Raw genomic sequence first — 24,683 nt, forward strand, 5'->3', positions numbered from 1 at the left:
CCCTATTGATGCGTCAACGTCATCTAGTACATAGATTCCTGCATCAGTACATTGATGTAGTGGGAGGATTATCATCCAATCCGACAGAATCATGTTTTTAGGTGAGACCGTTATGGACATCCCTGTTAAACATGAGTTGGACCCAGTAAGCTACACGGAAGTGTGAACCGACATGGATACAGATCGTTTTGGCGAGTTACTATGAAATCAGAGTTGGAATCTATGTATTCTAATAAATTCTGGGATCTTGTAGAACTTTCTAGTAGGGTGATACCTATGGAAGGCAAGTTAATCTACAAAAAGATACCAGAAGATTTCTTAGTGAATAAAACATAAGTGTACAAGGGAATGTCATTATTTTTCTAATTCTATATATATTGTTGACATCCTACTCATTTATAATGACGTGGAAGTTTTGTCATCAATAAAAAGGTAGTTGTTCAATTACTTTTAAATAAAGGATCTTTAAGATGTAAGCTATATTCCTAGGATCAAGTTTTTGCAAGATCATGTTAAAAGGAAAATAGGCTTATCTTAATAATCCTACATTGATAAAGTTTTGACCAGGTTTGGTATGCATAACTTAAAGAATGAGTTCTTACTTTATTGATATGGATTGCTCTATCTAGTAAGTAGTTTTCCAAGACTAGCAGAGAAGATTGAGCAAATGAGACTGGAACTATATGCTTTGGCATATGGGAGTCTCATATATGCCATCATCTATACCAAAAAGGACATTCGCTACATTGTAGGGATAGTCAAATGATATCAGTCCAATCTTGGACTTGATAACTGGTCCGTTGTGAAAAATATCATTAAGTACCTAAGGAGAATCAATGATATCATACTCATTTATGGATGTGATGATATGGTCCTAGTCAGTTATGCTAGTTCTGATTTTCAATCAGAAGTAAATACTATGAGGTTCATGACTCAGTGTATGTTCACTCAATGGAAGGGAAATCAGTTAGTAGATTGTTAAGCAGATTTTAACTACTGACTTAAATCTGTAGGTGGAGTACATTGCAGCTTTTAAGGCGGCAATGAAAGCCTTTTTGGTTTGATCTCACTGATTTAGAGGTTGTGGAGTATACTAGGCCGCCTATCGAACTATATTGCGACAACAGTGCAGAAGTAGTCCTAACTAATGACCCAAGGTTCCATAGAGGAACAAGATACACTGAGAGGAAGTATCATGTTCTACATGATATTGTCCGGCAAGAAAATATACTCATGGCTAGAACATTGTATTGGAACACAACTTTGTTGATCCATTAACAAAGGTGTCTTTGATCAATAATTTTGATTGTCATCTAGATAACATTGGAGTTAGATGTAATTTGAATTGGCTATGAGGACAAGTGGGAACTGTTGGGATTTATATGCCCTGGCATAGCAAATTCCTATCTGGATTATAATGACATATGTTCTTGACGTTTCTGAAATATTTATACTTTATACAATTGGTGAATTCAATGTATTATGTTTCGATTCATTATAGAATTGAAAGTGTCCACTTGATTATAAGAGATATTTATATGTGTATGTGATGGCGATCAATACATGATTATAAATAGTAATCATAAATTGTTCATAGTCAGTAATTATGGATGGACTCATAATTAATTAAGACTTAAACTGGATCTGCGTTAGGTTGAGATATATTGTGAGAGCCGTCGTATGCAATTACTCCTTATCACCGTCATGGCATTTAACTCTTAAGCATGAGAAAAGTATAGACTCTTTTATTAATTAATAATTACTTTGATTTGTTCGGCGGATTCTTCGGGATCCTTAGACCGACACTTTAGGTAGTTATGTAATTAATAGTTAGAGGATTATATTCTCAATATTTGCATCATTACTACTTGTATTTATTTTGTATTGATTATGGTTGATTACAAAGTAAATTCGAAGGCCTTCGTATGTTTTTAGATAAAATGATTTATTATATATTTATTTATTTAAATTATTATTTTTGTCAAACAAATGTTTTATTGTGATCGAGCCAGAAATAATCAAAGGTACCAAAATAAATATATTAATTAAGTAGTCGGATTGATGGCTTTATTTATCCGATAACTAATTATGAATAGAGGGGTCAAAGTGCAATATTGACTTAGAGGTTATTTATTATTTAATTGGAGTTCAATTAATTTCTTTTAGTGGAGTAGAAATTAATTTATAAATTTATTGAATTGGGTTCATGGATCAGGCCAATTATTAATTCATTATAGCCAATAAAATAATAAGCCCAAAGGATTCTCACTCATAGCCCAACTTGATATTAGAATCCTATTAGATTTGAGACATGTGAATTAAAGATTGAGTAGGAGTTATTGTTTCCTTTTCTTTATCTTTATGATTGCTTATATATACATGGTCTATGTATATTTTAGGGGTAATTTTTAGTAGAAGAAAAAAAAAGGAATATATTTTTTCTCTCTAGAAAATTAGGGTTTATGTGCTCATCTAATGGAGGTTCCCACAAGCCTAATTTTCCAAGGTCATTCATAGAGGCTTATGAGTGATTCCTAAAAGCAAAACAATTACCAAGAAGATGGAAATCCAAGGAGAAGGCATCTTTCTAAGGGATCTACAATAAGTGAGAACATTCATTTTAGAGGAAAGATTTAAAGGTTTACTCAGACCTTTGATATAAGTATTCAATCCATTAATTGAATGATACATCATATTTTTATTTTTGCATAAAACTTGTTTTTATATGATGAATCAAGATCTATGAATCAAAATTCCTCGAAAAGTTTTTAAAACTTGCACATTTCCCAACAGCAATTAGGTTTGGAAATATAGTTTTGATTTTCAAAAGCTAATGTGATGCATTTGCACATTTCAATATCTATTGAGTGGATTCCGGATTAAATAATTAGACATTTAAATATAGTTTTGATTTTTAAAGACAAATAGGACGCATTTGGACATTTCAATATCTATTGAGCTGATTCTGAATTGAATAATTAAACATTTAACTAATCAATCTGAAAATGAGTTTGTAGTATAGTCAGAATTTTAGTGTGCATGAGTTTTCGAAACTATATAAGATCTTGAAAATTTTAATTAATTATAAGAAAAACAATTGATTTGTAGTCCTCTCTTTATCATATTTATAAAAGAGTAGGAGAAAATCACACCTTTTTATGAAATCATGACTCATGGCCAATGATGGAAAACAATGCTACCTCTCACCCCACAAAGATTAGGGAAGCTAGCAACACAACAAACACCAACCTCTTACACATGCACCAAAAAAAAAAAAAAAAAAGACGCACCAAAAAATATATAAAAAAGATAGTGTAATATTTTAGAAAAAAACTTATTTTTTCTTAGTCTTTACTCACATACTTGTTTCTTTCGAGACTTAAACTCCTGATCTCTCTTTAGGAGATAAAAAAACTGATACCGTTAAACCACTGACGTGTTAGTTAGAAAAGAACTTACATCCAATGTAATATATCAACCAACAAAAATACATACATACATATATATATATATATATAATATTGTTGTAATTAAGATGGTGGAGTTGGCATTGGTGAATTTTTTAGGAAATGCTGAAACAAGATAAATCCTAGTCGAGGACGAACCAGTGGAACTTCATGTCCTGCTCCCCTCACAACCACAAAGGTCAGCCCATCGTATATTTGGCTCCACCCACCAACCTATATATAATAGCCAACAAAACCATACACAACAAAAATTCTCATTTACTACCACTTAGAACTATATTTTGTTATAAATACATACACGTGTAATATATATATATATATATATATATATATATATATATCGATTTTAAAGAATAATTACTAACCTGTAGTTCTGCGTCACTGTAATCGTACCAGGCATACCAATTCTTAATGGCCTTTAGATTTAAGGCTCTGATGGAATATCGAGTTGAAGTTAATGGAACTGCAAGATCCGTGTCACCACTATTTGTAGAGTTCAACGTTAGCATAATGATATTGAGGCCGAATAGTTTGAATAAATAAGAAGTCCGAACACTCATTCAATAGATACACATAACTGAGTCTCATGTTACTCCTAATTGAGTAGCGTATGTAACGGATGAAAAGCCTTACGTTCTTCAAATTGTTCAAACTCTTTAACTTTAAAATTATTATTGATAAATTAGAAGTATTAAATAAATAGAGAGAGAGAGATGAATATTGTCCTCTTTTAATAATTGAACATTTGAAGTTCTACTAGGAAAAAGGGATTACCTGTGTACCCAGATCCTGAAACCAGCTGCTATAAGTTCTTTAAATATAGGAAGCACAGAACTTGAAGAATCTGAATAGTTACCTCTAACAGCAGAACTGTAAAGATTGATATAATCAACTTGTTATTAATGCATTCTTATACTACGTACTATTAAATATTTGGAGTACTATGAGAAGAAAATTGGTTTGGAAAGTAAACCAAACAAAAATATTTAATCAAACTTGGAAGTTATTAAAATATTGAGGGTTTGTTTGGTTTACGTACTTTTTAAAAAAAATAGTTTTTTATTTTAAGAGAATTAAAAAATAGAAAAATAAAAAAAAAAAAAAAATTGTTTAGTTAATTCTTTTCTAGAAGCCGTTTTCCAAAATTAGAGTTTGTTCACATTGTTGGCTGTAGTTTCAACCAACTAAATAAATTCTAAGTGAAAAGAGGAGAAAAATTAGTAAACAAATATTTTTTGTATTGTATTGAACTCTTTGTTTTTGTGTTGATCTCTTAACAACAAATACCTTACCCTATATATACTATTCTCCTATAGACTTTTGAACTTTTCAAGACAATCTTAACCACACACATGATACATGCACTCACTTGATACATGTACACTCTTAATACATGTATCCACTTGATACATGTACAATAACAGATGCATGAATGAACATATACATGAATGAACATGACATTAATTATTTTTAACACACCCCCCTTAATGTCATGTTGTGACACCCAACAATTCTCTAAAGTATTCAAACTTATTTTTTGGAAGTGCTTTGGTAAAAATGTCCGCAACTTGGTCTTCTGTCTTACAATACTTGAGTTGAATCTCTTCATTCTCCACGGCTTCTCTAATGAAGTGATGCTTGATTGCAATGTGTCTTGTGCGACTATGGAAAATAGGATTCTTTGTCATAGCAATTGCGTATTTGTTGTCACATAAAATTGGAGTAGCTTCTCTTTGCTTCTCACCAACATCTTCAAAAATTCTCTTTAGCCATATTGCTTGTGACGCTGCCATTGATGCTGAAATATACTCAGCCTCGGCAGAAGATTGTGCCACCGTTTCTTACTTTTTAGATGCCCATGAAAATACACCCAAACCAAGAGAGAATGCATAACCGGAAGTACTTCTCATATCATCAATACATCCGACCCAATCACTATCACAAAAACCAAACAACTTTGCATCAACATTTTTCTCATACAAGATGCCAAAATCAAGTGTACCTTGTATATATCTCAACACCCTCTTTGCAGCCCCAACATGAATTTGACTTGGATTGTGCATAAACCTAGATAATAAGCTTGTAGCATACATGATGTCGGGGCTTAAAGATGTCAAATATAATAGGCTTCCAATTAAGCTTCTATAGAGAGATGCATCCACTTCTTTACTTCCAACTTCTTTCATCAATTTTTCATTCACAACCAATGAAGTGCAAACGGATTTGCAATTCAACATTTTGAATTTTTCAAGAAGAGTTTTTGCATACTTCTTTTGACATATAAAAACTCCTCATTCTTTTTGATAAATTTCAATGCCCAAGAAGTAATACAACAAGCCCAAATCACTCATTTCATATTTTTTCATCATCTCTCTTTTAAAATCATTGATCATTTTTTAATCACTACCGGTAAATACCAAATCATCAACATAAAGAGAAACAATAAGAATCCCAGTTTTACCTTGTGTCTTGTAGTACAAGGTTGGCTGACTTTTGCTCCTTTGAAAGCCTTTTTTGATGAAGTAAGAATCAATCTCACTATACCATGCCTGGGGTGCTTGTTTTAGGCCATACAAAGCCTTCTTTAATTTGTAAACTTTCTCTTCTTCTCCTTTTGTAACAAAGCCTTGAGGTTGTTCTACATAGGCATCCTCTTTCAAAACACCATTCAAGAAGGCTGATTTTACATCAAGTTGATACAAAGACCAACCATTTTGAGCCGCCAAGGCAATGAGTGCTCTAATTGTGTCAAGACGAGCCATGGGTGAAAAAGTTTCTTCAAAATCAATTCCGGGCTGTTGTGAATACCCTTTTGCTACAAGTCTTGCTTTGTTCTTTTGAATGGAGCCATCCGGATTGAATTTTGTTTTAAAAATCCATTTCACACCAATCACATCTTTGTCTTCTGGCTTCTTTACTAACTCCCAAGTCTTGTTTTTCTCAATCACATAAATTTCATCTTCCATAGCTTTCTTCCATACCTCTTGTTTAATTGCTTCTTCAAAGTTCTTCGGTTCAACAACACAAAAATTGCAACTTGCATACACATCACTTAGACTTTTCATTCTTCTTGGAGTTGAACTTGGAGATAAGGAATTTGAGTTTGATGGAGAAGTTGGGATTGATTGTAAGCTAGATATGGGAGACATTTCTTGTGGAACTTCAAGAAAATCTTCATTTTCATTTTCTTGATTTCCTGATTCTTCATTGAAAATGGGGATTTAATCTTGAACTTTCTTCTCTTTCCAATCCCAAGCAGCCTTCTCGTTAAAGAGAACATCTGTACAAATAATCAATTTATTCTTCTTCAAATTAAAGAGTCTACAGTCCTTTGTTTTTGAGCTATAACCCACAAAAATGCATTTTTCACTAGCTTCATCAAGTTTGTGCCTCACTTCTCTTGGAACATAAGCAAAACAAATACACCCAAAAACTTTCATGTGGTTCAATGATGGCTTCCTTCCACTCCATGCTTCAAATGGAGTTTTATTCTCCACTACTTTTGTTGGACTCCTATTCATCAAGTAAATAGCCGTATACACGGCTTCACCCCAAAATGATTTAGGTAGCCCTTTCTCATGTAGCATTGATTTTCCCATCTCAATGATTAATCTATTTTTTCTTTCTTCCACTCCATTTTGTTGTGGAGTGTACCCAACCATTAATTGCCTTTCCAAGCCAATATCTTCACAAAACTTTTCAAACTCGTTTGAGTTTTATTCTCCACCTCTATCACTTCTTAACACTTTGATAAGATGGCCACTTTGCCTTTCAACAAGCCTTTGAAATTTTTTGAAAATAACACATCTGATTTTTGTCTCATGAAATAAATCCACGTCATTCTTGAAAAATCATCAACGAAAATAATAAAATACTATTACCCGCTTGAGTTGGTGTTGTCATCGGTCCACACACATCGGTATGAACAAGCTCCAATGGTGTTTTAGCCCTCCATGCCTTCTCTTTTGGAAATGACTCTCGGTGATGCTTGCCAAGAGCACAACCTTCACAAACTTCTTTAACTTCTTGTATTGTTGGCAGCCCATACACCATGCTATTTTGTTGTAAATTCTTTAAGCTTTGGAAATTCAAATGCCCAAATCTTCTATGCTAAAGCCATTACTCATCAACAATATCCAACTTTAAGGCCATATTTTTTTAACATGAAAAAGTGAGAGGAAAGCTTCTATTTTTACCCATCTTTATTTTTGCCACAGTATGATTTTGTCCTCCCTTGTCATAAATTTTGCAAGAGTCCTCATTAAAATGAATGAAGTATCCATGCTTTACAAGTTGTCCAACACTTAACAAATTTTGCTCCAAATCCGGAACAAGTAACACATCCCGAATATGCTTTCTTCCTTTTTTTGTCTCTATGGCAATATTACCTTTTCCCTTTGCTTGGACCAAGGCACCATTTCCCATCCTCACTTGAGAATTTGATGAAGAATAAATCTCCAAGAATATATTTTTATCTCCAGTCATGTGGTTACTACACCCACTATCAAGAAACCACACATCATCCTTTTGTTCTGATGTCATGTGACAAGCATAAAACATGCTCGCTTCACCTTCTTGCTCTTTGGAAAAATTAGCTTGCTAATTTGTTTTCAACCGGCAATCTTTTTGAACATGTTCAAATTTCTTGCAATTGAAACATTGAGGTTTTACCCGAAACCAACAATCTTTGTCAACATGGCTACTTCTCTTGCAAATTTCACAATTTTGTTGAGTGGACTCTATATTTCCACTTCTCTCAAAATTATTTCTTCCTCTTCCTCTTGAATTTCTTCTTCTTCCTCTTCCGTGTCTTCCACCTCTAGAAGATTCACTTTTGGATCGATCAAAACTGGATGGGTATTTTTCTTGATTTTTGGAACTAACATTGAACTTGGATTGAAAAGCACTTTCAATTGTCTTTTCGGAGCGCCTATTCAACCTTTGCTCAAATGCTTTAATGGAACCCATCAATTCTTCAACACTCAAGTTTTCAAACTCTTTAGTCTCTTCAATAACAGCAACAATAGAGTCATATTTTTCTGGCAAACTAATTAGAATTTTTTCAACAATTCTTTGATTAGAAATTTCTTCCCCATAGGTCTTCATCTGATTTACCACCTCCATAAGTTTAGAAAAATAATCTTTCAACAACTCCATTTCTTTCATCTTTATGTTTTCAAAATCTCTTCTCAAAGATTGGAGTTTTACAGTTCTTACCTTCGTGCTGCCTCTATACTCCTTCTCGAGGATATCCCATGCCTCCTTTGCTTTAGAAGCATTGATAATTCTGAGAAAGATTATATCAGCAAATCCTTGTTGAATCAAGCCTAAAGCTTTTGCATCTCTTTTTTCTTGTGATCTTTCAATTGTTGTTTTTGGGCATTCGTCAAAGTTGTTGTATCCTCCGGTTCCTCATACTCATCTTCAACATAATCCCATAAATCATATGAGAGAAAAATGGTCTTCATCTTCACATACCAAAAATCATAATTTTCCCCATAAAAAATGGGAAGTGTTGATTGATGGGCACCTTGGTTTTGATTGCCTATAGTCGCCATCACGATCGATCTTCTTCGGGGTTTGTTTTCCCGTCAATAAGCTTCACGCCCAGTTTGCTCTTAATCGAAATCAAGCTCTGATACCACTTATGTTGGCTGTAGTTTCAACAAACTAAATAAATTCTAAGTGAAGAGAGGAAAAAAACAAATATTTTCTGTATTGTATTGAACTCTTTGTTTTTGTGTTGATCTCTTAACAACAAATACCTTAGCCTATATATACTATTCTCCCATAGACCTTTGAACTTTTTAAGACAATCTCAACCACACACATGATACATGCACTCACTTGATACATGTACACTCTTGATACATGTATCCACTTGATACATGTACAATAACAGATGCATGAATGAACATATACATGAATGAACATGGCATTATTTATTTTTAACACACATTTCAAAAATAAATGAGATTGCTATACAAGATGAAAGAATGTACATGCAAACTTACTTGCAAGTTGTGTATGGATGAGGTATCTTTGCACTGTTTACATGAAGAGCCTTTTGCACATTCGACCTATTCAAATACATTTTTGTGTACTTCACAATGCAAGTCCCGTCGTTTCCTCCAAACCTCCAACGCTATTTTCCAACATGATGTTATGTCAATATTTATATGTGTGGTGTGTGTGTGTGTGTGTGTGTGTGTGTGTATGTATATTATATATATACATACACTACATACAACAAGAACTTACCAGTGGACTCAAGTTATACCCAACAGTCCCAGCTTCCTCGCAATATCTGCTATAGAGGCTGTACTGATTAATGTTCCCAGCCTCAAGACTGGTGAGATACAAAGCTCGGTAACAGTTCTCGCTAGCATGTATAAACGATTCATTTGAACAAAACTTGATTACTGCCTCATATATAGAATCAGATATCAAACCATGGTTCCACCAGAACTCATACGTGCCAATAAAGTTGTAATAGTCATCAAAAAGGGCATTGCCTACCTGACATATTATACAGAAGGTTAAGAAGATTTTAAAATGGATATGTCAAAAAAAATAATAATAATAAGTGTTAATAATGTATATTAAATGTTGCATACTATATACACTAACTTACCAAGAAACCTTTGAAATTAATAATGGGATTCTTGATGCCTTTGTTCATACGCACTATACGTTGAGATAGCTGAGGAACGTAATGGCCTGTATAATTAAAGATGATTATATATATATATATACACACACACACACACGCTTATATGTATATGAAAATAAATTAATTAACAAACAAGCTGAATTAAAATATATATGCTGTGATTAAGCACTCAAGTTCTGGAAGCTTCTATTTATTTATTTTTTATTTTTTATTTTTTATTTTTTATTTTTTATTTTAGTTAAAAGGTAAGCTTTAATAAATAAAAATAGAATGTACAAGAACAGCCCAAAGCACAAGGCAGCCATACAACCAAGAACATACAACAATAACCCACCAACTTCAACAAGTTTAAAACCTCCACCTGAACAGCCTAAACACATATACTGACCCCACATAGTATACAATGAACTAACTAATCAGCAAGACACCATGTCTGTCCTCCTGCAAAGGAGTAGCCTTGCAAAAACAACTGTAAGAAGCTCTCCTATGATCCAACCATTGTGAGATAACTACCATCCCTTAGTGTCAAAGATACAAGCTTAGCTCAAACATAACTTTTAATTAGGCAAATGATGTGATGAGGGGAAGAAGCTTTGTTTCTAAAGGCCTTTGCGTTCCTCTCCAATGAGATATAGTAAATTACAGCACTGAAAAGCAATTTGTGGATGAAAAACTTTTGTGAGGACCATGAGGCAGAACACCACTAGCTGTCCGGCAAAATATGCTACATGTTGTATAAACAAGCAAATATGAGCACTGAAGCTGCAATTAAAGAAAATATGGTCCAAAGATTCATAGTCAGCAAGGCACATGAAGCATCTGTTAACATAGTGCTTGCTCTTCATTGGCTTTGAATCAAGTGTGAACAATCTACCTCTGTAGGCTAGCCAAGCAATCACAGTATGTTTTGGAATATTGTTCTTAAACCAAAGCAAATAAGCCCATGTAAAGGAAATTGAGGGAGGGGTGAGGTACTTGATGGTATATGCTAGTGAATAAATATTTGTGGGACTCGGAATCCAAATCACAATGTTCCTCTCAGCAGAAGGCATAGAGAGAGAATGTAGCTGGGATGTGAACCTATGTGAATTGAAGACCTGCAAATGCTGTAGTGATGGTGGGATCACCCACTGAGTGGTGGAAATTAGGCTATCAACTGTGATACTTGGATCTAGTTGAAGAATTTCCACCTCAAATAGGTTAAGTTGTGAGCAAAGTGGTCCATCTGGTAACCAATAGTTAAGCCACATCATAGTATCAGTGTCTGTCCCTATTTTGTGCTTGATCAACCCCCTAGCCATCCCTCTCAATTTGAGCAGCCTCCTCCAAAACCTAAAACTTAGTGCAGTAACTTTGACAATCCAAACAAACCTTGCCTTGATGAGGTATCTGTGAGCCCATGCAACCTAAAGGGAATCCTTCCCAGCAAACAAATTCCAAATATGCTTCAGACTCGTAATTAAATTGACCATTTTAAGATCTGGAAAGCCTAAGCCTCCCAAACACTTCTGCCTACAAATAGACACCCAAGCCACTTTAGCTCCTCTCTTCCTTAGTTTAATACCAGACCAGAAAAAGGCTCTGAGAAGCCGATTGACCTATTCAATCACCCCTTTTGGGAGAACAAATGAATGAGCCCAATAAGAATTAATGGAACATAGGATAGACTTAATGAGAACTGCCCTCCCAGCATGGGATAAAAATCTTGAGGTCTAGCTACCAATTCTTGCTGTAATCCTATGAACCAGTGTTTGGAAATCCCTAGCTTTGATTGATGTTGAAGAAAGTGGCAAACCAAGGTAAGTGACTAGAAGTGATCCAATATTACATTGCAACAAGGAGAGAATTACACCCTTTGTAATGTGGTCCATCCTAGTGAAGAAAACCAAACTCTTACTGCAATTAATTGACAACCCTGAGCAATTGAAGAAACCCTTCATAGCTGAGACCAAAATTTGAACAGAAACAAGGTTCCCATATAAGAACAAAAGCAAATCATTAGCAAAAAATTATATGTGTAAGGGAGATCTTGCTGCACCTCAAGTGGAACTTAAATGTGGGATTTAGGATAATAGCTTGGTTTATGGACAATGTAAGGACTTTCATAGCAATAACAAACAGCACAGGGGATATGGGGTCCCCTTGCCTAAGGCCTCTCTTCCCTTTAAAGAAACCAAACAACTTTCTATTCAAGGATAGGGAATAAGATGGTGTGGTGATGCATTGTGTAATCCAATGGACAAATAAACTTGGAAAGCCAAACAATGACAGAGCATCCAAAATGAACTGCCAATGGACTGAATCAAAAGCTTTTCTAAGATCCACCTTAATGGTACAGTTGGGGGCATGTGAGGCTCTATGATAACCATTCAATAGTTCATGTGCCATAATAATGTTTTCAGTGATGCATCTCCCCTTAACAACTACATTCTGAGTAGTGCTAATGATTGAAAGGAGTACACTGCTGAGTTTGGTAGCTAAAAGCTTGGAAATGCACTTATATAAGATGTTACAACATGATATGAGCTTGAAATCATTGACTGAAGTTGGGTTTGCTATTTTGGGAACCAAAGCTATATAGGAACAATTGATCTCTAAGAGCATTCTACCAAGAGTGAAGAAGTTTTTAACTGTAGCAATAATGTCACACCCAATGATGCTCCAAGCATGCTTAAAGAAACATGCATTGAAACCATCAGGGCCCGAACTCTTAAAGGGATTGAAGGATAACATGCACTTTTGTATATTAATGTCTGAGGGGATAGCACTGAGATCATGTAGTAGGTGGTTTAGGACAGTCTTAGAGGTCATCCTAGAGAAAGAAGCCATACCTGGGTAAACAGAATGACATTGGCCTAAAAGATTCTGGAAATGATTGAGCAAGGCATTCTTCAGCTCATGACCCTATAATACACCACCATGGGGATCCTCAAATGACATAACCTTCCTTCTAGTAGCTTTAGATGAGAAACTTCTCATGAAAAAGGCTGTGTTCTGATATTCTTCTTTCAACTAATGAATTTATGCCTTCTATTTAAAGAAAGTCTCCTCTGCAAGACACATTGTAGAGAAATTGGAAGCAAGGTCTTTCTCAATCAACCTCAATTAATCATCTGCAAGATTTAGATCAAGATTCCTCTGACACTGGTACAGCTCATTCCTGCAGGCCTCAACCCTTTGTGAGATAGAACCAAACTCATCCTTGTTCAGAAGTCTGAGTGGAAACTTAAGTGCCCTAAGTTTTTTAACAACACAATACATCTTTGTACTAATCACCTCCATCTGCCATCCTTGAGCCACGATGTCAAAAAACTTAGGGTTGAGGGTCCAGAAGTCGAAAAATCTAAAAGGGATGATTCTTCTAGGAGATAAAATACCCAACATAACCATTATGGGTGAGTGATCTGAGATCCATATGGTAGAAAATTGCATTCAGCTTAGGGGAAACAAATTCATCCATACATGATTAACTAAAACTCTATCCAGCTTTCGAGAAATGTTAGCACACCCAAGACTGTTATTTGTCCAGCTAAAGAAAATCCCAGTAAACTTTAAATCCTCAAGCTCATTTTTATGTAAACACTGCCTAAACTCAAGCATACCCTCTGTCCATCTCAAAGCATTCCTAAATGATTCATTCACATGGAATAGTACATTGAAGTCACCCAATAGAATCCAAGGCATACTAGGGTCACATTGTTGATTTATACTTCTCCATAGAGGTTTTCTTTCCACTACAATATTAAAAGCATAAACAAAAGAAGCCATACATTTGACCTTAAGATCCTTGAGTAAAATTGAGCAGTGTATATCTTGACTAGTTTCAGTAGAAGACAACAGGGACGACACTGCAGGGTTTTAAAGAATCCACACTCTACCCATAACAGATGTTGTATAATTACATCTAATTAAGCATGATGGAGCAATTACTTTATGGATGCCATTGGCATCCAAATTCACACAACTAACTTTAGTTTCAAAAAGTGCAATGAGACTTAACTCAAAATCCCTAATTAGCTTCCTTATCTCTACTTGCTTGAGGGGAGAGTTCAACCCTCTAATGTTCCATGCTGCCCAAATCATTGAGAAGATGAAGATGTGAGGCTCCTCTACCCTCTAAACCCCTTAAGGGTGACCCATTAGTTGCCACTTTGACTTTATGCATCCCAATCCTACTATTTTTCTCAGACTTGGAGTGTTTGGAGTGCACTGGCTTCCTAGGTTTGGCTGCTTTGTTCAAAACTGGGGAGTATGTAGGACCATAAGAACTTGAGTTGGACTTGGAGACATCTTGTTCCTCCTCAAAATCAGCCAACTCTTCAATAACATCCTCTTGCACTCCTTCTAGAGAGCACTCATTCATATTCAAACCCCCAAGAGCTGCAAAATTATTGGAGGTTGCAATGGTCTGAGGGACAATCATGAAATCAGACAATGTAGCCCTTTTAGGTCTTGAAATGGGCTCACATTAAGGTAAGGTTGGAGCTTCAGTGGCTTTCTTGTGGGGGGAGAGGTCAACCACAAGGGAGATGGCTTTCTTTTTGTCTAGTTTACAAGCCACTGGATTCTCCAACTGCTAGCAGGTGTTTATGGAAGTGGGATAGGGGGGTTGTGAACCACACCCTGCATTCCCATTCCTGGTTCCTTGTAGCAAACAATCTCCTTTGATATGGAAGTCAGAGCCTACGGATTAACTGAAATACCTTCTGCAAAAGGGTTGGTGATAGGGAAGCAAACAGCAGTCTCAGAGTTACTTTTTTTCCTTTTAACCAATTCCCATGGTTGGCCAGAGTTATCAACAGAAACCTGGTTTCCCTCAACATTGCTCAACCCTTTGTTACCACAGTTGTTCATACACACTATAAGTTGAGATAACTGAGGAATGTAATGACCTGTATAATTAAAGATGATTATATATATATACACACACACACACATACGCTTATATGTATATGAAAATAAATTATTAATTAACAAACAAGCTGAATTAAAATATATATGTTGTGATTAAGCACTCAAGTTCTGGAAGCTTTTATTGTTATAATGAACTAACATGTACCCTCATTTAAATTTCAAGATGCGGTTGGGGATACTGAAAAATTAACTATGAGCTTGAACTCAATTACAAAATCATGTTATGATTTTATTTCCTTGATTTTAAATAAAATAATAATAATCAATTGTAACACATATATATATGTGTGTGTGTGTGTGTGTGTATGTATGTCATATATAAATTAATGGGTAAAGTACAAAAAACACTCATATGTTCTGTTTGGTATATAGGAATGGAATAGAATGTGGGAATGGAATGAGAATTGAATGGAATGCAAATGGCCATTCTCATTCTATTATTTGGTTATAAATATGAAATGTGTGATACCCCCGGATTTCCGGATGCGCGTTGGCCAGGCCCACGCCCGATTACCCGAGGATATCAAACAAATTAGCAATTAACGAACATAGAGTACAATTTTAAAGTAAACAAGAATAAATAAAATTTGCTGAATAGAAAACTAACATGATAATCCATTGAATGAAATCCCGAAATAAAATTTCATTAATAAACAACCTTTATGATACAACTGATTCTCCATATACAACTCGGGAATCCATCTAGTGGACCCCTATTCAAATCCCAACTGTATTCAAAAGAACTGGAAATAAAACTCAATTCTACCATATGAAATACAATCATATGCCAACGGTGGAGTGAATGACTGTATCTGCTCAGCACGATCCAGCTCTATGATTGGAGCTAACGAACACCTGTAAAAAAATAATAGAAGGGTGGGTCAGGCCCACGAGCAAGTTCTAATCTAACTGCAATCCACACAGTGACCCGATACGCAGATACACCCTAAATATCTCAACAATAGCTAGAGTAGTCCATATATGTATATAGTACACACTATAGGACGCTCACTAATCCAGTAGGTCTATCTCAGCCTGAATAGAAGGCAACATGCAAATACGCACCCTAAGGTGGGCATGACTACCTAGACTTACCAGGGAACAACACCTATGTCCAGTTATCCATCCCAGGCGATATACGCGCCCTAACCATGGTCCTGAGACTCAAGCTCATACCATGGCACGTATATTATATATGTAAAGTCCATACTCCTTCTAATACAAAATATCAACCATATATATAGGGGTCTGATATATGTATAACAAATCCATCCTGAAACCAAATAGGTCATTCAGTTCTCAATTGATATGATACAAATAGATGATGGACTTAACCATTAGGGTTAATCCATACCTTAATCCAATTTGGGTAGGACTTAGTGTTTTGAACTAATCCATTCCTAATATAGATAGGTCTTAGTGTTTTGAACTAAGCCATCCCTAATATGACACCGTCCCATACCGGTTCATATACATCCATTTAAGTATGACTTAACCTTTGTATGGTTAATCCAACTCATTCCAAATTAGGTAGGATTAGTGTTTTAACTAATCCTTACCTAGTATGTCACCATCCCATACTGGTACATACAATCCTCCATATCCATGTAAATTACCACATATATATAATAAGCAAGTAATTTGAATCCAAAACCAAAGCCAAGTAATTGCAGCATGGTTTATACAATATTATAACAATTTCAGTTCAAAACCCTAATCCAGTTGATTGCAGAATAATATATAAGATTTCACAATTGACATCCAAACCATGTAAATTACAACACCTAAATTAAAGTTTAGCAATTTACAGTCCAAACCAATATCCAAACAATTGCAGCAAAATATATAAGGTTCTAGCAATTTAAATCCAAACAGTAAACCAAATAGTTGCAGGGAACGATTTATCAACTTGAGCAACTAACCTCCAAAGTATGTATACCTCCAAGCTAATACATCAATGGCATTAAAATATATTTAGAACAATGTTATAAATATATTAGAACCCACTGGAACACCCAGGGAAAAACCTAAGCGTATAATCTCCATCCCTCTCTTAACCGTACCCAATGTGCCCAAGCTTTAAACAGATTGCTTCATGAATTTTGTTTTAAACTTTAATCAATTTAGAAGTCTTATTAACATCCAAAATTAACTTCTTGAACACTCTGTAGTGTCCCAGAATTTTTCCAAAACAGTTCAGACACTCACAGCTTCAAAACTGCGTCAAAAATAAATCCAGGAAGCACTTTTTGGGGTGGAGCCGGCTCCAATCAGCCTAGAGCCGGCTCCAATAACCTAGGAGCCGGATCTACGTGTGTGGGAGCCGGCTCCCACTTCTGTGGAGCCGGCTCTCACCTCCTTGAGAGCCGTCTGTCCCCGTTTTGCTCCGTTCCGACCTTCTGCTTCTTTTCCGGTATGTTTCTACCCTTCAGTTGATTCCTAAACCTGGTCCTAAGAGTCTTATTAATACTAAGAAGCATGCTAATGGTTTGATAACACAATTTGGAACAATTACAGAGCTTTAAACAAAGCCATAGAACTTGCAGGTTAGAACACAACACTAAACTGATTTACAACGCCAGTTCTATTTCACTCCCTCTGTTCCTCTCTACCACTGAACCTAAGGATCTTATATCACCCCAGTAACACCCAGTAACATCCCAAGGATCCGTTTGCAGTGGCTGAAATCAATTAACAAGCTTAAAATTACAATAGAGTTAACACACTTACAGAAATAAAACTGAAACGTGCCATGCAGAAATTGTAACAATTTTTGATTTCAATGCAAACATATCATTTATATAATATATATTAAACATATAAATCCCAGTTACTGGTTGATTAAACCCTAGAGAATATCTAGGTACACAGAACACGAACCAAAGGGAAGGAGGAAGAGAAGAACTTGCCTGTACAGACTTTACTTGTTCCGGCAATATCACCCACTGTCAAGCCTCCTCTGATTCTAGTTAGTCCACCACCATACCTCCTTGATCCTCCCTATTCTTCCCTTTACAGACCTTACCATGCTCTGTCCTTACAACCCCTCTCTGTTTTCACTCTATATTTCACGGTCCTATTTTTGCAGGATTCACGTTTATTTTTCTTAAAACCCTAAACCTCAGTTACTGATATTTATAGGGGTATAATAATAACCCTAGCCCACGAATGATTAGAGACTAAACCCTAATTCCACTTTACCAATAATAAAACCCATAGAGAAACAATACTAAAAAAAATAATAAAACTAAATTAACCTAATTAAAGCAAATACAAAATTAATCCAATTACATAAACAATTAATTCAAATAAATAAATAAAATAAAATAAACATGCAAACAATTAATTAAATAGCCAATTTGACACATAAGCACATAGCCACAAAAATCAACAGACAAAAATGCACATAGAATGAAATTTAAATCCTAATTTTATCCTTTTAAAACTAGGGGTATTACAAAATGTATAAGAATGGAATAATAATACCCATTCTATTGTTTAGTTGAACCAATTTCAAATGAAATAAATTTTAAATTGAGTTCTCCAAAATATCCCTCTTAGTAACAAACAAATTAAATTAACAAAATGACATTCTTCTATAATTTTTTAAAAATAAATGGTGGCAGTGGCGGTGGTGGATGGTGGTGACGATGATAATAAGCGGTAGTGGTGTTGGAAGGAGGTGGTGGTGGCAATGGTGGAAGGCGGCGGCAGTGGTGTTGGAGGAAGGCGATGGCAGTAGTGTGGTGGTGGAAGAAGATAGTGGTCTAGGTGGTGGTGTTAGAAGCCAATGGAAGTGACTGTGGTAGTGGGGGTGGAAGGCAATGGAGTTGGCGGTGGTGGTGGTGGAAAGTGGTGACGGTGTTAGTGGAAGGCGATGGCGGTGGTGGAAGGTGGTGAAGGTGGTGGAAGGCGGTGGTGGTAGAATGCGGTGGTGGTGGTGGAAAGTGGTGGCGGTGTTAATGGAAGGCAATTAATGACGGTGGTGAAAGGCGGTGGTGGTAGTTGCAACAAAGGAAGGCGGTGTCAATGGTGAAAGTCGGTGGAAGTAGTGGTGGTGGAAGGGGGTGGTGGTGGTGGAAATCAATGGTTGTGGTGGTGGTAAAAGGCAGTGGTGGTTGTGGTAGAAGGTAGTGGTAATTTTTGGACTTAGAACATGAAGGTTTTTTAGAAAGTTGATTTTTTAAAAATATTTACTTGGGAATGGAATGATCATTACATATGTTTAGTTGTGGAATTGATTTTTCATTTTAAATTATATATCAAACAAATGAATGGTTAGAATGAGCATTCCATTCTATTTTATACACCAAACGTAACACTAAAGTATATTCGGCATTGAATTTTACCCCATATTTTTTAAAACGTGTTATTAATATCCTTATTCTTTAGATTTTGATAGGAAAATATTTGAGGAGAAACACCTTCAATTTACTTGACATAAAATAATATTGTAGGTGTTATGTAAGAATCTATAAGTGAATGGCCCCTTTGCTCTTCTTTATTCACTCGAGTTCTCTCTCATATGGGTCTTCTTATGTTACTTTCTTTCTTCATCCAATCATTGTACATATATATTGGGAGCTCATTTTTGGAACCGAATTTTGCTTGTAAATATCCTTTTCTTGGTGGGTTGGCCCGCTTCAATCTGGGTTAGATATTTTTTCTTGGTGGGTTGACCCGTTTCAATCTGGGTCAGACCAGATCAAAGCAAGCTCACCCGCATTCACCCGGACCTGATTCCTGGGGGCCATATGGGTGCAACCACATCAGATCCCAGCCCTTGCTGAGAAATGCTTTTGCGAACCAGAGAGAGCCAAAGGCTCTCGCGCATGCGACCTACAATTGCCTAAAATGGCAACCGTGGTCATCGACCTTTGGTCTGGCCACAGAGTCATGGGAAACAGAAGGATTTATAAAATGTTTCACTAAGGACATTTTAGTCGAATTTTACTTTAAATGCGTCAGGCATGACTTATTTACACAATGTGATATTTTAGCATATATTATAGGGGTTTAAAGCACTGTGCCTATAAATCTAATGTAGCAGTGGGGCAAAAAAACAAAGAAAGGAAACGTGTTCAATTAGATTTGGCTCTTAAACTATTTTTTTAATCCTTGTCTCAATATTTATGGGTGTAATATAATAATTTAGTTTATTCAAAAAATAAAAAATTAAGAAAATGACAAGGAAGTAATAGCATCCAATGAGAAACCTGCATAGCTTTCTCCAGCAATGTAAAAAGTCCTGTGCTTGTATTGAGGAAATCTTTCAAACCACTTTATAAGAAATGTATAGGAATCTTCAGCTGCAGCCCAAAATACAGTCGATTATTGTTTGATACAAATTAACTGTAGATACACATACATAATATATATATATATATATCTACAGAGAGAGAGAGGCATACCAGTCCTCTTGTCTCCAACATTGATCACATCAGATAGAGTACTTGAATAAGAGAAACCAACTCCAGCCGGAGAATCAAGGAAAAGCCAATTGGCCTCTGAGAAAAGTAATTACAATCATGTTAGAAAAGAGTATACATACATTAATTTCAAGATAGGTTTTGCTTTAATAATTAAATTCAATGTCTCTTGTACACATAGCAGACAAAAATTTTAAATGAACAAAATAAGATCAAATAGATTGATAGATTGTTAAAAAGGTACAAAAGAAAGTTCAATATTCTCCCCAACAGGGGAACCTAAGCACTAATTAATTTTTAATTTTTTGTGATCGTTTAGATAACTGACTATTCACTGAGGTCTGTGCGGACCGTGCATCATATGAGAATGCTTTGAGTAATCCGTTATGCCGACTATCACAAGGAATATAATTATTTTTTATTTAAATAGGATTGAATTTTATCAATAAAATATCACCCATGAAGGGTTTAGATGAATTCAACTAACAGAGTTATGAAATTTGAAGTGAAAAATAAATCTAAACCTCTATTCCAAGCATATGGGCTGACAGTGAGAGTGAGCCCATCTGGACGAACTCGTAAAGGCCCAATTTCCTCTGAGGCTCCATAAGCAACAGAGGAGCAACCAGGGCCACCACTGAGCCACAGAACAAGTGGCTTGGACATTGGGTCCCTGCTGGCCGGAGCCTCAATCAACCAGTAAAATAGGTTCCGGCCAATCGGTGGGTCCACCGTTATGTAGCCGGAGTACTGAGAGAAGTCCACATTTGGAGGCTGCCCTGGCAAGTCTGTGACCCTGTCCATCTCTTGCTCTTTAGGGTAATCTCCAGCTGCAAAGGACAGTAACAACAAAACAATGGCACAAACACTTGCCAAACAACAAGAAGAGCTCATGCAGTATTGCTCCATAATTTTCATGATTAGTTTGGAGCTGTAGAACTCCTAGACATATCTATATATATACAGAAAAAACAGGATTCCTTGAGGCCACTTTATAGTCACTGGGAAATGAACGCATCTGGAGTACATTGCCCCGAATTTTGTCGAGCCGATCATCGAGACCATCCAAGAAAACATACACTCTGTCTTCCTGGACAAGGTTGTTATAATTTTGAATATCAGCACCACACTCCATCGGATTAGGACAACCGAAATCGATCTCATGCCATAAACCTTGAAAATTGTTATAGTATTTGTCAAGGGAACTACCAGCTTGACGCAGACGAGTCACACGGCGTCGGAGGTCATATACAGGTAGTAACAATGGAGTCCCAGACTAGCTTTGCAGTGGGAAACCGAATGAAGTTCCCGATCAGTGATGGGTCCATGGAGTTAATCAGCCATCCCTTGACAATAGGGTTGTCGGTGCGCCATTTTCGAAAGGTTGGATCAGTTTGACGAGGTTAAGAAAGTCACCGTTAATATTGTAAGATTATTTATTTAATTGTGCCCCCACAGGATTTGGCCATGTGACATATTATTTGGTACCTAACTAAATAGATATCAATTAATTATTCTTGGTCAACTTATAATTACCTTTTCCTTCTAATTACTTACTTTATGTTACTAAAAGGAAAACTGGTCATCTCCTGCTTTTATAAAAGTGCATATACTCCATTAATTATGTACAATTAAGGATACAACACGTGAAAGTTTTATGTGTGCAAGAGGTCAAGAGAGAGAAAACAGTTTTCGCCTTTGCCTGTTGATTAGAGTTGCAGATTGGTTCATGATTAAAGAATCTGGACGTTGGATTTAATCTTAACAGGTTTGATATCATGAACAGAGGTAGGTATATTTAACTATATTTATTTATGCGTTACAAGGATGTGAAATTAATTAAAGTTCTAAAATCTAGGGTTTTATGATAATTTGTAATTAAAGTCTAATATAAATTAATTAGAGTTTACATGTGGTATCAGAGCCCGAAGTTTTGGAACTCATTATTTTTTCATTATCCTTGCATAAATAATATGTGTAAGTTTAAATTAAAAATTATATAATTTTAATTTATGATATACGAACACTGTTTTAATTCGTGTACCCAATTTTGAACGAGTGTCAAGAAATTGTTTGTGTATATACATAATGATGATCAGATTTGTTAGATAATTGATGTTATATGTTGCGCCTTGAATTCCGAACTCATTTGTGTATAACATTAAGCTGAGTTTTTTTATATGTATTCCGTTGACTTTGATGATCTTATAATTTGGAAAAATGAATCTGCTGATTGTGTTATATATAAAAAATTATATATATATATATATATATATATATATATATATATATATATATATTTGTTTGTGTATATACATAATGATGATCAGATTTGTTAGATAATTGATGTTATATGTTGCGCCTTGAATTCCGAACTCATTTGTGTATAACATTAAGCTAAGTTTTTTGATATGTATTCTGTTGACTTTGATGATCTTATAATTTGGAAAAACGAATCTGCTGATTGTGTTATATATCAAAAATAATATATATATATATATCATAATAAGACAAAACAACTAAAAGGGAAGGTTATTTTTGTGTGCATCAGTATACACTGACGAGAAATAATGATGAGACAAGTCCAAATAAATTATTATTTTCGTGCATCAGTTGAATTTGATTCCGTTGCGCAAACGAGGTTCTCAAATTGTATTCATGTTGTTTTTTTTTTTGTTTTTTTTTTTTTTTTTTTTTTTTTTTTTTTATACATGATTAAATATATACTTATTAATATACATTACAGTACACGTATCTATGAAATTTTTAGATACCCACTAGTAATTTAATTAATTGATTTTGTAAATTATGTATGCATAATGTGGTGGGTAATTTAATGTTAAATTTATCACTAGATAATTAAATATTCATATTACAGAAAGGTTGGCAGCTACCAAAGTAGCCTAACCATAATGATTAATGGATATTAATTTTAGTGGTAGACATAATTGCAATATTTCATGAATAATGATGCTTATAATTTTTTTTGTAAAATTCATGAATATTGAGTTTATTCAATTGTTAGAAATAATTACTCAAAGGTAATTAATTTTCAAGTGATTAAATAAACATTAAGGGGTTGTATGTAATTCTTAATTGAGTAGATATAGGAAATCCAAAGGTAACTTGTCTATTTAATTAATTAGTGCATCACCAATGAAGCTATATATAAATAAATACATCTAAGCATCATTTTTTGTATTTTGTGGTTATTACCCATAGGGGTACCATAATTGTACAATGTATTTATTTATTTTTATATGTGTTGTTATCTTAATTATTAATGTTATGAGCATTTACCTTATTATGATTATTTTATTGCAGTATCTCTTCATGTTTCAGTGAATTCGCATGTTTCATCTGTTCCAATTCTCAATGGGACTAACTTCTCACAATGGAATAAGCAAGTTCAGTTCAACTTAGGTGTGCTAGATCTTGATTTAACATTTCAAATTGAGAAACCTATTGCTATTACTGGTGAAAGCAGTGAGGAAGAAAAGTCTCTCCATAAAGTTTGGGAGAAATCGAATAGATTGAGTATTATGTTTATGCGAATGACTATTACAAACAATATCAAAATAACTCTTCCCAAAACTGATAGTGCTAAGGAATATTTGAAAAATATTGAAGAATGTTTCCGTATTGCAGATAAGACTCTTGCAGGGAAATCAATGGCTAACCTCACTACTATCCGTTTTGATGGTACTCGAAGTATGCATGAGCATGTTCTTGACATGACTAATCTTGTTGCGAAATTGAAAACTTTGGGATGAATGTGGATGAGACTTTTCTCGTTCAATTTATTCTCAATTCTTTACCTACTCAGTATGGGCCATTTCAAATTCACTATAACACTATTAAGGATAAGTGGAATGTGAATGAATTGGCCAGTATGTTAGTTCAAGAGGAAATAAGGCTTAAGCAACAAGATAATCATAATGTTCATCTCATGACTCAAGAAGCTAGAAAGAAATTTGAGAAAAGGCCTAGAAAAAGGCATTAAGCGAGCAGCACCCCAAATAAAGGATTCTGATCAAGCTACTCAAAAGAAGGAACGCAAGAATGATAAGTGTCATTTTTGTAACAAATCTAGACACATTCAGAAAGATTGCATGAAACGTAAAGAATGGTTCGAAAAGAAGGGTAAGCCTCTGGCTTTTGTATGTTTTGAATCAAAAGTTCCTTCTAATACTTGGTGGG

At 35.0% G+C, this 24,683-nt stretch overlaps 2 protein-coding genes across 2 annotated transcripts; one reads left to right on the top strand and one right to left on the bottom strand.

Annotated features, from left to right (window-relative positions):
- Positions 1-3,530: 3,530 nt before the first annotated feature.
- Positions 3,531-21,618, bottom strand: LOC132314302 (serine carboxypeptidase-like 27). The gene is made up of 10 exons (XM_059813178.1): positions 21,486-21,618; positions 21,008-21,313; positions 20,466-20,561; positions 20,271-20,363; positions 10,102-10,187; positions 9,729-9,986; positions 9,482-9,612; positions 4,242-4,337; positions 3,833-3,950; positions 3,531-3,680 (listed from the first exon to the last, which is right to left on the bottom strand). Exons 1-10 carry the CDS (start codon positions 21,616-21,618, stop codon positions 3,531-3,533), a joined length of 1,467 nt encoding a protein of 488 aa, XP_059669161.1.
- A 128-nt stretch (positions 21,619-21,746) lies between these two features.
- On the top strand, positions 21,747-24,256 carry LOC132314303 (uncharacterized). The gene is made up of 3 exons (XM_059813179.1): positions 21,747-21,805; positions 22,252-22,271; positions 23,808-24,256. Exons 1-3 carry the CDS (start codon positions 21,747-21,749, stop codon positions 24,254-24,256), a joined length of 528 nt encoding a protein of 175 aa, XP_059669162.1.
- The last annotated feature ends 427 nt before the right edge of the window (positions 24,257-24,683 follow it).

This window comes from Cornus florida, unplaced genomic scaffold, assembly GCF_030987335.1.
Source record: "Cornus florida cultivar Cherokee Brave unplaced genomic scaffold, ASM3098733v1 CherokeeBrave_3.0.0_Hap2_Chr06, whole genome shotgun sequence".
Taxonomy (NCBI): Eukaryota; Viridiplantae; Streptophyta; class Magnoliopsida; order Cornales; family Cornaceae; genus Cornus; species Cornus florida.